The 14,596-nt window shown below is 50.9% G+C and overlaps 1 protein-coding gene across 2 annotated transcripts in view; it reads right to left on the minus strand.

Moving 5' to 3' along the window:
* Positions 1 to 1,588: 1,588 nt before the first annotated feature.
* LOC132328251 (chromatin remodeling regulator CECR2) overlaps positions 1,589 to 14,596 on the minus strand; it is a 99,914-nt gene continuing 86,906 nt past the window's right edge. For both annotated transcript variants that reach the window (XM_059848101.1, XM_059848100.1), the window contains 5 exons: positions 14,344 to 14,472; positions 13,443 to 14,259; positions 10,526 to 11,930; positions 9,560 to 9,665; positions 1,589 to 9,353 (listed from right to left, as the gene is read on the minus strand). In XM_059848101.1, the coding sequence (XP_059704084.1) occupies positions 9,348 to 9,353; positions 9,560 to 9,665; positions 10,526 to 11,930; positions 13,443 to 14,259; positions 14,344 to 14,472 (2,463 nt within the window). In that variant the 3' untranslated portion in view covers positions 1,589 to 9,347. The remainder of the gene's footprint in view (positions 9,354 to 9,559; positions 9,666 to 10,525; positions 11,931 to 13,442; positions 14,260 to 14,343; positions 14,473 to 14,596) is intronic.

Consider the following 14,596-nt stretch of genomic DNA (forward strand, 5'->3'; position numbering starts at 1 on the left):
AAATTGGACAGCTTGCTGTTGTCTCCCCAAACTCTGGCCCCTGTGGAGGGGAGAGGGGAGGGGGGGTTATGTGACAGAGAGCAGCCCTTCATCCTCCCCACGAGCAAGGAGCCAAGGTCCTCAGAAGCCTTTGCAGGGCCTGGAGCTGCAGCTGTTCTGGGAAAAACTCTGCAAACATCAGGAAAAACCTGATGTTTGACTTCATCTGCCTGCCCTGGACATCAGGGGCAGCTCTAGCACCTGGCTGGTGGGTTTGGTGTACTCAAGATGTCAGGGTGCAGCAGATCACATCTCAGGCTCCTCCAAAGGCCCAGCATGGGAAGTTGCCTACATGTGCTCCTGTGAGCTTTGGCCAGAAAAGATGCTGGCTCATGGCTTGGCCAGCAAGTTTGGAGTCCTGCACCACGGAAAAATATTTCCTGGGCATCTTTTTGCATTGGCAGTTCTGGTGCTGAGAGCCAGGAGAGTGTGCTCAGCTTGGGAGCAGCCCCAGCCCCAGTGAGGATCCCACAGGAGGGGCAGATGGAGCCCACAGAGCAAGCAGGCTACGCTGCAGGGCTGTTTTGGCAGGAGATGTGAGCGTCTGTTACCAGCCCTGGAGGAAACAGAGGGAGATTTCACTGGATAGAGCTGAGGAGGAGAAGGAAAAGGCTTGCAGCATGCACCTGGGAGCCTTTGTGCCCCCATTCTTCTGCTGTTCATCCCCACATGCTTCTGTTTGCTGGCACCAGCTTTTAAGGAAAATCACCTTTATTTTGTCCTGATGTAAAGCTGCAGAATCAGCAGAACTGAGCAAGTTATTTATTCAGGGAGGTCAAGTGCAAGCTGCCTCCGTGCACCTACAGCAGGCACCTCCCAGCATGAACCAGTATGGCCAGTGCCTGGCTGTGATGCTGATACCTGGTGAGAAAGAGCTAAGCTGCCTTTGAACACCTCCCTGTGGGGAGGGCTGCAACCCCTGCCCCATCTCACATGGGAGATTGAATAAACAGCAAACAGCAAGTGCCCTTCTGGGCCCAGTACTCATTTGGACCACCACACACGAGCTCCAAAGGCTTTCCATTCCTCTAACAGCCCCTGAGGGCCATCATTAACCAGCACAAAGGGGAGTCACAGAGGTTACATCAGCTCCTCCTTGGCAGCATCACTCCATGGGCTCCATTCAGGGCAGTCATCACTTCTAAAGCAGAGAAGTTTCAAGTGGGTGTGGGGACACAGACCACCTGTGCCCCAAAAGCATGGTGTGCTTTGGGGTGAGAGGTAGGCTTCCCTGCACACCTGGGCTGCAGGAAAACCCACAGCCCACCAGGGACTTTGGGGGGAAAGCAGTGACAGCATCTCATTTCCACGCTGGGTTGTTCATAGGCAGACAGCTGTGCTCCTGGACGGGAAATGATCCCGATGAGCTTTCCAGGTGCTCTCCTGTAAATGGGTTACAGGTGGTACAACGGTGTCTGACTGCAGTCCAGGGCTTTGTGTCTCTGAAAAAAAGCCCTCTGTGTTATCCTCCCACCCCCATCCGCTTCCCCTTGCAAAGGAAGAGGGAGACCATCCAGGAGACAAGAAAACACACATACAGCAAGGGTGATTGCTATTTTAAGAACGTACTTTATACAAAATAACCAATTCATATGGAAATAAAATCTACAGACCTCCAAGGATCAAGATTTTAAAAAAGTTCTTTAAAAAAATTACCCAACACACAGTATTAAACTAACTATTGAGGTAACTGTCGCTCTTGGGGAACAAAGGTAATCAGCAGACCAAGACAAAATATACACAATATAAAAATAAATAGCATTCCCCTTTCCAGTATTGACCAGGAAAGTTCACACAACTTTGCAGCAGCAGGAGAGAGAAGAGGATCCCTGACACTGTGCTCTACAGGATGGGGAGGAAGGAGAGGGCTCCTGGGCAACAGGTGATGGAGAGGTGCAGCCCCTGAGGCCCTGCTGGGGACAGAAGTGCTGGGATGAGCAGCTCCAGCATGAACTCCTTCTTGAGCTGATAAACTGAGCCCATCCAGTCCAACCCTTCCTGAACAGCATGAGCAGCTGTTCAGCCCAGTTTCCAATTGAGCTGAGGACAAGCAAGCCCAGTCCTCGAATGTGACACCCCAGCACACCCAGCAAAACACGCCAGTGTAGAGCCCCACTGCAGAGGTCAGATTTCCCCCACTGAGGGACACAGGCAGAGGCATTTTCACAGCTCGGTGTGGGAGGTCTCTGCAGCAGCCTCAGCTCACCCTCCTGTAACCCTGGGACAGCTGTAAGCTGTTGACAAGGGCCAGGCTTTTGCCCCCATGGCCACTAGACCCCTCCCTGCCCAACAACAAAAAGCACAGCAACATAAGAACTGCCTCACCCAAAAAGAGAAAGGCCCCCGTTTTCTCCTTGTGCCCCCGACAGACAGATTACATTCTTTACAAACTTACAATAATACAAAAACAACCCCAATGTTAGCCAACTTCAGAAAAATGAATGAATGTAGTGGCATAGGCTCCCCCAGTCCCTCCCCAGCAGTGCCAAGTGAAGCAGCAGTGGGTCACTCTCCTCCCCCAGAGGCATTAAATCAGTTCTCCACCCACCCCTCTTCCATGTGCCCTGCTCTGTGGATGGATAGATGGATAGATGAGGCTCAACTTTACCCAACTGCTCCCTTCCCTCTCTGCCTTCCCAAACACAGAAGCAGCAACCAGCTCTCTCATAGATACCTAAATCAACCCACCAGTCTCTGGGAAAGCAGGAACATGGCATGATAAAATGCAGGGCCACAGAGAGCACCTTGCTTCCCAGAGACTGTGAAAACCCCCCAGTGTGTTCCATAGCCACCTTAGCCCTAAAACAGTACAAGAAGGTCAAAGTTGCACTGTTGCATGTTATTATTGCTCAGAAAAAGATCAGGCAGTAGCATTCACTGATCCATCAAGGAGGAGAGACACGAGTTTCCACAGCTGTACACAGTATATGCACAGGCATTTTTAACCTAAACCCTCCTGGAGGTAGAAATGCCAGGATCACATGTGGGAGCCCTGCACTGGGACCAGGAGCAAACCCTTGTACTGGCAGATGGACAGATGGACACTGCTGTGCCTGGGTGGCAAACCCCAGGGGCACACAAGAGAATACTTGTGAGCCACTGAGGACACCCTAATTTCATGAGGAGACTAAATGTGCCCTCCCCAGCTGCTGTCTGTGTGTGTGCAGAGGAGGCAGCTGGCAAGGCCAGCCCTGTGCCCTTGTGCTCGCGTAGGCAGCGAGCTTTCATCTCTGCCCTTGGCAGCCACCGACTGCAGGGAAGCCAGCAGAGGGAAAGAGGCTTGAAAGCTGCAAGCAAGGAGAGGGGAAGGGTTGGCATATGATACAAAAGGGAATCAGAGGACTTTCCAGACTAAGAGTTGAGGCCTGGGCTCCTGGAGCTGCCTGGCTGGCTTCAGAAAGGGAGATTGCTCCCCTGCCGTGTTCCAGCGTTTGAGTGCACCAGGTGCCTGCAGGTCTCTTACTCATTTCATGTCCAAAGGAGTCCCCAGTGGCTCTCTGGTCTGACTTTGTTCACAACAAGGGAATTGTGCTCACACAGAGTCAATTCTGCTTTCATTTAGAAGATATTCCACTTACTGCCCTTATGCTAAGTGAGCCAAGAGTTTCCAAATAAAAGGGACTCGCTAGAGTTGGTGAAAATCCCAATTAAGCCTCAGTCCTAATGAATCCTTTGTCCCCTCTTTCCCTGGTGGACGTAGCGCTCTCCTGGATGCGCTGTTCACTTTGATATCCACGTTTCAAAAAGAGGAAGACCTTTGCCAAAAGAAATTTAGGCCATGGCTGCAAACGAAGGAAAGAAGCCCTCAGTCAAGGCAAGACCAGCAGTGTAAGATCTACAAAATGCTCCACAGTCTCTCAAATCCTGCATGTCAGCCAAGGTGAGACAGTGATCAAAAAGGGAAGGGCACAACACAGCTCACTTCAAAGGTACACTTGGATGTTACTATCTAGTTTCAAATCCATTAAACCCTGTCCTGAATTTCCCTGCCTAGGGATGGACTGAACCTTGCCCTGGTGGTACCCAGGGCAAGGAGCTCCTGTTGGGAGATAGCTGGAAATGGGTCCCTCCCCAGCTCTTTGTCAGAGTGGGAGGTGGGCAGAGTGAAAACCAGCAGGAGCAGTTCAGTATGTGCTGGTTAAAAGGGTTCTCCTTCACTCCATGGAAAACAGGTACGGATGGGGAGAGGCTGCAAGGGCAAACTTTGAGATGCTCTCTCCCTCACAATAAACACAGGCTCTTAAAGCTCACAGGGGCTGCAGCTGCAGCCCTCCTTGAACAGTCTGCTATCTCAGTCCTGGCCTTGCAGGAAGGACCTGGCACTCACACAACTGCTCTGCAACCACCAGCACCCACCTTAAAGCAAAACAGGAATTCTGCAAGAGCAAACTCCTCTGTTCCTCCACTGATGCACCACAATAAAAACTTTTTAAGAGGTTGCTCTGATTAAGTACAGACCCAGTTGCATGGCTGCTCTGCAGCAAAGGGAACCAGGACCAACTACACCATCACAGATTGCACTGCTGGCCCTCTCCAAGCCACCCTTAGGGATGACACTTCCCTGTCACTCATTTCAGCACCTTCTCTGAAATTCCACAGAGCATACATCAACACAGTCTTTTCAGAAAAGGAAAGGAGAACAAAGCCATCAAGAACAAAGAAACCACCCTGGCTGAACAGAGAGATGAACAAAAACCTGACAGGGATCAGTGGAGAAAATAAAGAAAGGTTGTTTTCTAATTATACTTTCATTTTAAATGGAGAAGTGTTGGGGTGAGAACCTGCAGGGAAGCTGCCTCAGTCAGCAGAATGAAAGACAGTCTCTGTGACTTGCTTTCAGATAAGACATCATAAAGCTGATAGCTCTCCAAGACCCTGAGAAACCACACTTACAAAAATATACACAGGCGATTTGCTTCGAAAAGTCTGCATGGAAAAGGCATTTGGCAGACAAGAAAGAATCAGAAGCTTCCAAGAAAAGTGTCTCCTCAAAGTCACAAATCAAACTAGTTGGACCTTGAAGCTTCAAATTTGCTTTCCTCTTTTGTCCTCCTCATTGCAGGCTGGTGCCTTGGATTGCTACTGAGTGGTTTGGTGGGTCACACCATGGAATTTATAGACTGCAAACTTCTTCTAAGTTTGCTATCAGTCACAGTGAAGCCTCAGTGACTGCCCTTTCCAGTTGAATTGTCAGGGCCTGTATCACCTAAGATGGCCAAAGATTCAGAGTCTCGGGGGGATTTTATACAAGAGCCTTTGCAAAGGCAACTTGACATCCAGGGAGCTTGGGAACACCACACACCACTTAAGAAGGAGGAAGTGGTGGGGAGAGCAAGAGGATAAAAAGGTAGAGTAGCACACAAAGCTCTTCTGAGAACATTGGAAATTTTTGTTGTGCTTGAGCATGGTCAACTTCATAATTGTTCTATGTATTATATAATCTCATTTAACATGAAATCTGTAATTATAGCAGAACACATCCTCCAGATGGGAAAAGTAATAGCTACAGGAAATTTTGCAAAGTCACTAGTTCAGGATGCTTTCTGAAAAAGGACCACCTGGTAATAAATTGTACAACAATGCTGGGAATGCACTGCAGTTTCACTGTATTGTGTTCAAAATTTAAGATAGTGGCACAAGCATGGCACTCAAAAGCCATGTTATTTTAAAGTGCAGCTACACTTCTCCTGCACTGCAATCCAACCCGTGGCACAAAACACCACTCTGTACATAAACAGCTGCAATGCTACTCTTCTAAATCCCTCAAACCTATCTTCCACACTATCTACAAAGCAGCATTGTTTGGAAATCACAAAATTCACATTATCTGTTCCTCCTTACATTTGCACAGGTATTCCAGCCCAGCAATCTTCTCCCAGGGCTGTTCCCTCTGAGGGGAATCAGTTTTCAGTGATTGGCTCAGATTGTAGCTAGCAAGATTGGGCTCTGATTTTGAGGGGATCCCTAGATACTGTAAGAGGGAAAGAAAAACCCCCAACCCTCACTTATGAACAAAGCATTTAAAAGTCTGGAAACTCCAGTCTAAGACTCCATCAGCACCTCAGCATGTCCTGTCCTCAGGAAAGCCCAGCCATAGCTCCCTGTATTCTCTATAAGTACTTGTCTAACAGAAACCATCTGTCCAACAGCAGCTTGTTAGCCACTTTAATGAAAATTACCGACTACATCAAAAGCCATTTACCTAGAAACCCTCCAGAGGAGTCAGCTTCACTTCTTGGTTTTGTTTTCCACACCTGTAAGTCAAACCCTTCTCCCAGATTTCCCTCATGTCAGGTGAGGGTATCTATCACTGTCTAACACTGCACTACCCTCTCCAGGCAGACCACAAGAAATTTTTGCCTTCCTTAGTTGTCTCCTGTTTTGTCTGAGGCTTGGTACTCATCCAGAGGCCATGACCACTAGAACCATGTTTTCAGTGCCAGTTCCAGCTGAAGTGTGCTTCAGCCTTCTTGGAGAGTTTTTATAGCATCTAAAACCCTCCTGTTCTGCAACGTTTACAATAGGCTGAATGAGAGGCCCATTCAATATTTCAGCTGGCTGTGATACAGAAGGCAGGCTGAACTATGGCAGGGCTTCTTTGCTGAATCTACATTCACATTTCCATAGTTTTCAATGCTTTGCTGCAAAGTGTACTTTCCAGTTCCTCTGGTTTTAAATCTGTTATTTCCAATTATTTTTATATCTACAGCGAATAAGACTACTTTACAAGGAGAAACAACTGTGTTTGTCCCAGCTTTGTTGCCTTAAAGAGGAGTTATACTTGCACAATTTTTCATTAATATCTACTACTGCTTCCGTGGCTCTGTTCAGTGAAGGATCTAGGCCTGCCTTTTGGAGCAGATGGGGCACCTCTGAAAACCACTGCCAGCTGATGAGCCAGATTTGGGACAAATTTGTAAGAGACATATAATGTTCTTGGCTGGGGAAAGCAGCCACCCATTTCTCAGTCAAAGGTCAACCTTCAGGACAATCTCTTCCAGTTTAGATCAATCCACCAGTCACAATTGCTCCCTGACAGATGAATACAAATGGAAAAAAAAAACCCACACCAAAAACCCCACCTTCCCTTTCCTAATGTAATGGCATCTGTAGATAGATATTGGAAATCATTCTCAGTACATTGACAGATGTCCCAGGCAACTGCCTGGCCTAAGCAGCCAGCAGCTACAGCTCCCAGGCTGGCTGCAGCAGTGGGTAAGAACTGCATCTGGAAGCACACTTGTGCAATCACACAAAGAATTTTAACTCCTTGGCCCTAAACAGCTCATCAGAGGCAAAAGTACTGTAGCAACAGAGAAGTGAGGCTCACTGGGCACTAACATGGCAGTCATGCCCAACTATTTCAGGAAAGAATATTTCTCATCTTTTGGGCTTTTTGTGCTTCCAAAAGCTTAGGACAGAAGGAGCAATGGCTCAGTCAGATGCTACCTGCCATTTACTTGAACAGCTTGTAGTAGATCTACACAGCAGGACAAAGGCAGCACAGCCATGCATCCTGGTGCAATCCAGCTAAAGATTTGGGTGATGGCACCATCCAAAATAAGAAAGCAGACAGAAAAATCCTCCAGAAACTGGAGACTTCCTCCTCTAGCTGTTATCACATAGACTAAAGGGCATGTTGCTCTGTCCTTCTGCTGCTGCCATACTCTGTCCCACTCCTTGGCAGACCCTCTTTTTAACCACTGTCCTCTCCCAGTGCAACCAGCAGCCTGCTCACAAGAGCTGTGCTCCCAGCAGCTCTTGCTGCCCAGTCTCATAACTTAACAACTCCCCTATTTTACTCCAGCTTCCCCAAGAAAAATCAACTTCTTGTTAGCTGTAAGATGTGTCTAAATGCAAATGAAATTCCTACAGAACTCACTTGAACAAGCAGGGGCTGTCCAAGCACTGGCACAGAGGGTTTTTCCCAGTGGCCCTGTAGGACCTGCTGCTTGACAACAAAGTAAAACCAACTCAGTTGGAGCATGCAGCCCTTTTGTCCCTCAGCTTCTGAGCCAATCAACCTCAACATCTAACTCTGAATGAGTGCTTGAGTGCTTCCCAATTCACCTGCAACTTGCAAATCCAACAAATGGCTCACACTGCAGTAATCCTACCATTCCCCCAAGGCAGCCTCTTGCTCTTCCTCCTCAGCAAAAGTGCTCAGGAAGCCTGTGGCACTTTCAGCTTCACTGCTGCTAAGAAGTGAATTTAGCCCAGGGTCAGAGAAAGAGGTGGGGACTCGGCTTCTCTTCTTGGGCAGCAGGGCAGTACAGATTTGCACAAAATTGTTCTACTGGATAGGTGCTGCTCCACCTGCAACTACACTGGTTTCACCAAAATAAGTTTTAAGATGACCAGTTATGCCATTTTCTGTTTTCTAGGGCACAATTTCTTCTATCCGAAAGGCAGGGAGAAGGGTACTATACTAGCAGAAGGGACAATGCCATGGGTGTCCTGCCCTGCTTTCAATTCCTGGTCCTGGTTTCCTTGTTCCCCCATGATGACAGGAGCTGGAAGTGCACTCAGGCCCTGGATCCAGAGGGGTGGAGGTGAGGGTGAGAGGGGAAGGAGGAAGAAGACAAGAGAAAAAGGAGGACATGTTATGCTCCTGAGCAATTCCCTCTATTAAGTCAACCAGCCATGGGGTCGTGTCTTGGTTGCAGAGGACAGGAAGGAAGATAGCAAATCATCCATCACACATTTCCTCACCTCTCCCCACTGCCCCCAAACCCTCCCCCTTATCCTGAAAGATTTCAGTGTGATATGATTGTAAACAGTTAACGATTCCTCCAGTGCTAAGCCCACTACAAGCTGGGCCCACCCCCTCCCCCATTATGTACAATACATTCACCAACAACAGAAATTTATTTAGAAAGGCAACAGGTTCAATTCTGTAAACTGGATCCAGCTCCAAAACACACACGTTAATACTACAAGTAAAATTCCATCATCATCCTCTTCCACCCTGAAAAATATACCTGAGTTTAGCAGTCAATGAAAGTTTCCGCCCCCACCCCCGCCCTCCCCACCCGAAAAATCCCTCAAACCCTGAATGAGACGCAGTCTCCTGTCACAGAAAGCCACTAGTTTGGGGTGCCCTGTGATGGTGAGCCAGCTCCTTGGCTGGCTGGGCCCAGCACCTCTGTGGGTTTCCAGCACAAAATCCGGCACGGCGCCGTGCTCCGCAGACCCGGGAAGCTCCATGCTGCTGGGGCGAGGGGAGGGTGGGAGCAAGGCCTGCCCCTCCTCTCCCTTGTCCAAATCATGTGTGGCTTTCGTCTTCATGAAGTCTGTCCTTTCTTGGACTAGCTCTGGAAGAGGAAGAACAAGAGTTGGAGCAGCCTTAGAAAGGAACAATCTCATGATTGCATGCAACCAGTTCAAAGCTAACACTAGTGATGTGCCCAAGTTCACAGCTTCCTCCAGTTCTTCCCACCCTCATCAAACACCTCAATCCTTTAACCATCCGGAGGAGAAAGACTTGCATTTCAGCTCTGCTCTCTCTAGCAGCCCTTACTTGATCCAGAGGCAACGCTGATGGTTTTTGTGATGTCAAATCCTCTCGGGACATAGTTGCTGTAGGCATCTTCGGGAAAGGAACTTGAGCCTGATGCATTTGCATTCTGGAGTCAGGTTGAATGGAGAGAGTTTTAGCACATGAATGTCAGGAGCAAATCCCCACTTTTGGTTAAAACTACTTCACTGAAGGCATACATACAACATTAGCATACAAGCATTTGTCTTGTATATTCTGTCTGGCTTTCCCCCAAAACACAGCCCTCAACCCATGCCATTTCCCCAATGGCTTAGCTTTAAGCCAAGTTCCCTGAATACTAGAAAAAGGAAGGACTTGATGCTGTGATGAGGACAAAACAGTAACAGTTGAGGAACAGTCATAAAAACTGAACAGGGAATTGTTGGAGTAGCAGTATTTTCCACTTGGGAATAAAATGTGATACGCAGTCTCAGTGAGAAGTAACTTTCTGTGATGGAAATTTGACACAGAGAGAAGGGGCAAAGCAAGAGGAGGGAAAGAGAGGGAAACATTAAGGATGCTTATAACAAGAGGCACACTTCCACTTTAGTCAGTGACTCTGCCCCACTACAAGCAAGATTAAATAAAACATTTGCAAAGAAAATGGCAAGAGTCCGTGTGATTAAGAGATGCTCAACCCTTGATGACACATTAGCAAAACACTGTCAGGGGAAGCTCAGCACTGGTGTAGGGATGAATGAAGCAGGCTGACAGGTTCTCCATGACAGAAAGTGCTCCTTGCTTTAAGGAGATGCAATGAGACTCTCTCTCCATCTTAGCACTCTTACTCCAAGAGTGCAAGAGCCACCTCTTAGCCTTTCAGCATGACTTGCCATCTCCTGTGACTCGAAGCCATATCCCTTCAAGGGTATATCCAACACTGAAGGTCACCCAGGCATCGCCCCCCTCCCCCTCCACCTTGCCTTCTTGCAGAAAACACGATCTTACCCCGAGGGTCTATACAAGTCCTGGGGTGGCCCCCCCATGCCACCTCCACTGCCTCTCTGATCCATCAGCAAGGCCTGAAAGTGACCCATGTTCTCCTCTCGGCAGCGGTACAGGGGGCCCTCCTGAGAGAGGCCGTTGGCCTGGCTGGAGGCTGGATGATGAGACAGGTGAGAATTCATGGGTGATCCATAGGTCCTGGGCTGGAAGTGGCTGGCAGGATGCCGGGATCCATAAGGAGAGCCAGTCTGTAGCATCACCCCATGGGGAGGGAAAGCCGACGGGCCGAATCCCATCCCCGCACCCAGGTGTGGCGGGGGGGCTCCGTAGAGGAACTCCCCTGCTGCCACTGAGCTCTGCCTCTTCGTGGCTGCATTGTGGTTGTCCAAATCAAGAAACTCTTTGGGACTCTCCGGTCTTTCCTGGGACTCCTCTGACTTCTCATCTTCAGGCCCCAGCTCCTGCCCGTCGCTTGGAGAAACCTCTTTGGCACTCGCTACGTCCACGCGGTTGGGAGAGGCCAGGGCGGCGCTCAGTGCCTCGCAGCCCTGCAGGCCGGCGGGGCCCCGCTCCGGGAAAGGGGGCCTGCCCAGGGACGGGTGGGCACCGGGGTGCCCGCTGGGGCTGGCCTGGGCGTGGAGAGGTCTCTGCCAGTCCGAGTAGCCCTGTGGGCAGCCGTAGTAGGGTGGTCGCTGGTAGTGGTGGTAGGAGGGTTGGGGCTGCGGCTGGTAAGGATACGGCATTCCCTGGGGTGGCCGGTACCGCGGGAAGACGCCTGGATGGGCGCTGCTTGGCTGGAAACCTCGCGGGGGAAAATGCTGGGGGTGGGAGGCAGGAGGAGGTGGCTTCCCCCCCATGACAGGGCTGAACCCCTGCAGGCCTGGGTTGATGTGGTACCGCCCGGCTGAATTCGGGTATTCCAGACCGGACATGTAGAGAGGATGAAACTGGTTGGGGGTGGCGTCCATGGAGGTGGCGTCCACGCCAGGGAGGCCGGTGCCCTGTCCCATGCAAGGCACGGCTGCTTCGGGCAGAGCCTTTCCCCCACCGCAGAGGGGCTTCTCCAGCAGATTGGCACCCAGCCCCTTCCCCTCGGGGCCGGCTGCCGGCCCCTCGCCCGCCGCTCCATTCTGAGGCAGGGGAGCCCCTCTTTCGGAGGTGGGCACCAGGTCCCTCACACAGCCTGGGTCGCCGGCGTAGCCGCTCTCTGCTGACCACGCACCTTTGCCCTGCCCTGCCTTCAGGTCGCCCTTCACAGCGGGGCCATCCCCCTCCCCATCCGGGGCCAAGGCGCGCCTCGTGCACTCCATGGGCAGCGGGGGCTTGGGATGAGGTAGGAGTTTGGCGTAGGCCCCGTCGGGAATGCTGATGCACTGAGCCTTCTCATCCACGCCTGCCAGTGCATCCACTGAAAGAGAGGGAAGGAAGTCAAACACGTCTCATTTTTGCAAATGTGGGTGATCTTTAAGAGCTGCTTCTTTTAAAAGTGCTCTTTTAAAAACTGCTCATGAGGTTGTATCTCTCTCTGAAAGAAGGCACACGTAGACACTGCAGTTTGCAAGCCACCACTAAGTCACAGCCCCTCTGGAGTAACATGGCACACGTGTTTGCTCTGACACAGAGGTGTGCAGAGACTGCCCAAAGGAGAGGCAGAGTTGGGGTCCACACGACAGCAAAACAAGGTGTTGGTGTACTGGCAGCTTGATTTCAGGCTGCCTTATACCTTCCGGTAATAGAATTGTAGAATAGTTTGGGTTGGAAGGGATCATGTAGTTCCAACCCCCCTGCCATGGAGAGAGACACCTTCCACTAGATCAAATTGTTCAAAGTCTCCTCCATCCTGGTCTGGAACACTTCCAGGGATGGGGCATCCACAGCTCCTCTGGGCAATCTGTGTCAGTGCCTCACCACCCTCATAGTAAAGAATTTCTTCTTAACATCAAATTTAAGCCCACCCTCCACAAACCCTGTTTGCATCCAGCTTTGGCAGAAGCACCACCACGTCCTGAGATACTGCAGAGATGATCACAGCCATATTTTAACCAACTGTGGCTCAGAGATGAGACTGCTCTGTCCTGCAATCACTCAACGTTCTCCCCTGTCTCTGTTCTATATCCAGCCAGCTAAATTATGATGATAACTTTTAAGCAATGCCACACAAGGAAAGAGTTTCCTCTTAGTGCAAGGCACACAAGGGATTGATAAAAGATACAAGGGTTTTGATCTCTAGTTTACCAGCTAGAATTAATAAAAAAAAATTTTTTTGATCTCCGAATTTTTTTGATCTCTACATTAGGTTTTATTTTTAAGGTTCTTTTTTTTTTATTATCTGTAGTTTACTGGATAGAACAAATGAAATTCAACCAGAAAGAAACTGGTAAGGGCATGCATGACATGTTGCCATCCCACCTGAACTGATACAGCTGCTCAGGGGCTTTTGGGCAGCACTGGCGTGTGAAGATTTTAAGATGTTGAGAGCTCATAAGGCAGATGTGCATTTCAGAGGAGAAGCTATACTTACACACACTCAAAGGAGTATATTTAAGGCATTTATTCACATAACATCTCCTCTCGTTACCTAACTCCAGATCCAATTTTTATATTAACTCCAGGTGAGCTCTAGAAGCATTAGACTATGCTTTGCATTTGCACCTCATGGCACACTGATAACTTGCAGGTAAAGCTGGGACAGAGGGGACCTCTGGCAGGCCACAGTGAAACAAAACAGCCCTAGAAAAATCTAAGCAATGCCCTGAGTAGAAAATGCATCCTAACTTAGATTAAAAAAAAAAAAGGTATGCATAAAAACTCTGTTCCCCCCCAGATATTTAATCAAGATTTGAATTATTTTCTGAGCGGTGGAGGTGACAGATGCAGGCAGGGAAGGTCAAGTGCTACCAGTGGGCACTCAGGGCGTTACCTTGGTTGCTGTCCATGTCCATGGTCTGGCCGGTTGGATCCTGTGAGCTCCCATTTCCCACGGCTTTTGGGGGCTGGCCGCTGGCAGAGGCAGCATGAGCCAGCTGGGGAAAGGGCCCGGGGAGGTGCGGCGGGGGCGGCTGGCGAGGGTGGTAAGGCACACCCGGCGGGCACACGCGGGACGACAGCTGCTGCATGGCGATCATCTCCGGGCTGTCCAGCATGGAGTCCCCGCCCTGGCACCCTCTTTGAACCTGAGGAGGTCCCCCAAAGAGAGCGGCCGGCGGCTGCGGCATCCTCTGACCGGTGCCTTTGCCGGGCGGTCGGATGTACCCTGAGGGAGGCACCCCGTGAGGTAGGAAATTTGATTGCTCGCTCCACTGGCTGGGAGGCAGCGGCGGCCTCATGGCCCGGGGGTCCATCATGTGACCCAGGACCCGGGGCTGGAGCGAGGGCCCCGGCCCCATGGGCGCCTTCTCCTCCGGCCCCACGGCAGCCTGGCCGGCAGGGCCGTGGCTGCCGTTCCACAGGGCCGGATGTGCGCGGTTCAGGTACTTGTAGGGCCGGTACATGTGTCCGGGGGGGACCTCCGAGCCCTCCGGCGGCTTCCCCGGGGGCCCGTTGTGCCGTGGCGGGAGGAAGCCCTGCTGGAACTGGGCCGGTGGGTAAACACCATCTGGTGGGGGGCCGCCCACGCGGCCCAGTTGCAGGGAGCCCAGCCGGGGGCCCAGCCCGGCCACGTGGGCCGGCGCCGCGCAGGCCTGCTTCTCCGGAGTGCCCAGCCGGTGCCCGCGGTGCTCGCTCAGTCCCACGGCCGGCTGCAGAGAGAGAGGGGGGGTCTCAGTGAGAGCCGTGGCACCTGCGGGGCCTGGGGTGCTGCACCCCACGCAGGAGGGGCTTACCTGCATGGCAAAGTGCTGGTGCTGCTGCACCGGGTCTCCGGGATGGGGCTCGGGCACTCGCGGAGAGCCGTACAGTTTGGTGGGATCGGATCCACGCAAAGGGCCGAAGGTTCCTGGCACTGCTGGTCTCTGAGGGATGGGAGGGGTGCAGGGGGGAGAAATAAAACAATTTGTGAAGTGTATAAAAGCAGCAGAAGTACTGCAGGTGAGGGGAAGCCAAGGCTGGAGTAATCACACAAATAAGCAGCTGGAC

This window comes from Haemorhous mexicanus, chromosome 5 (assembly GCF_027477595.1).
Source record: "Haemorhous mexicanus isolate bHaeMex1 chromosome 5, bHaeMex1.pri, whole genome shotgun sequence".
In the NCBI taxonomy this organism is placed as follows: domain Eukaryota; kingdom Metazoa; phylum Chordata; class Aves; order Passeriformes; family Fringillidae; genus Haemorhous; species Haemorhous mexicanus.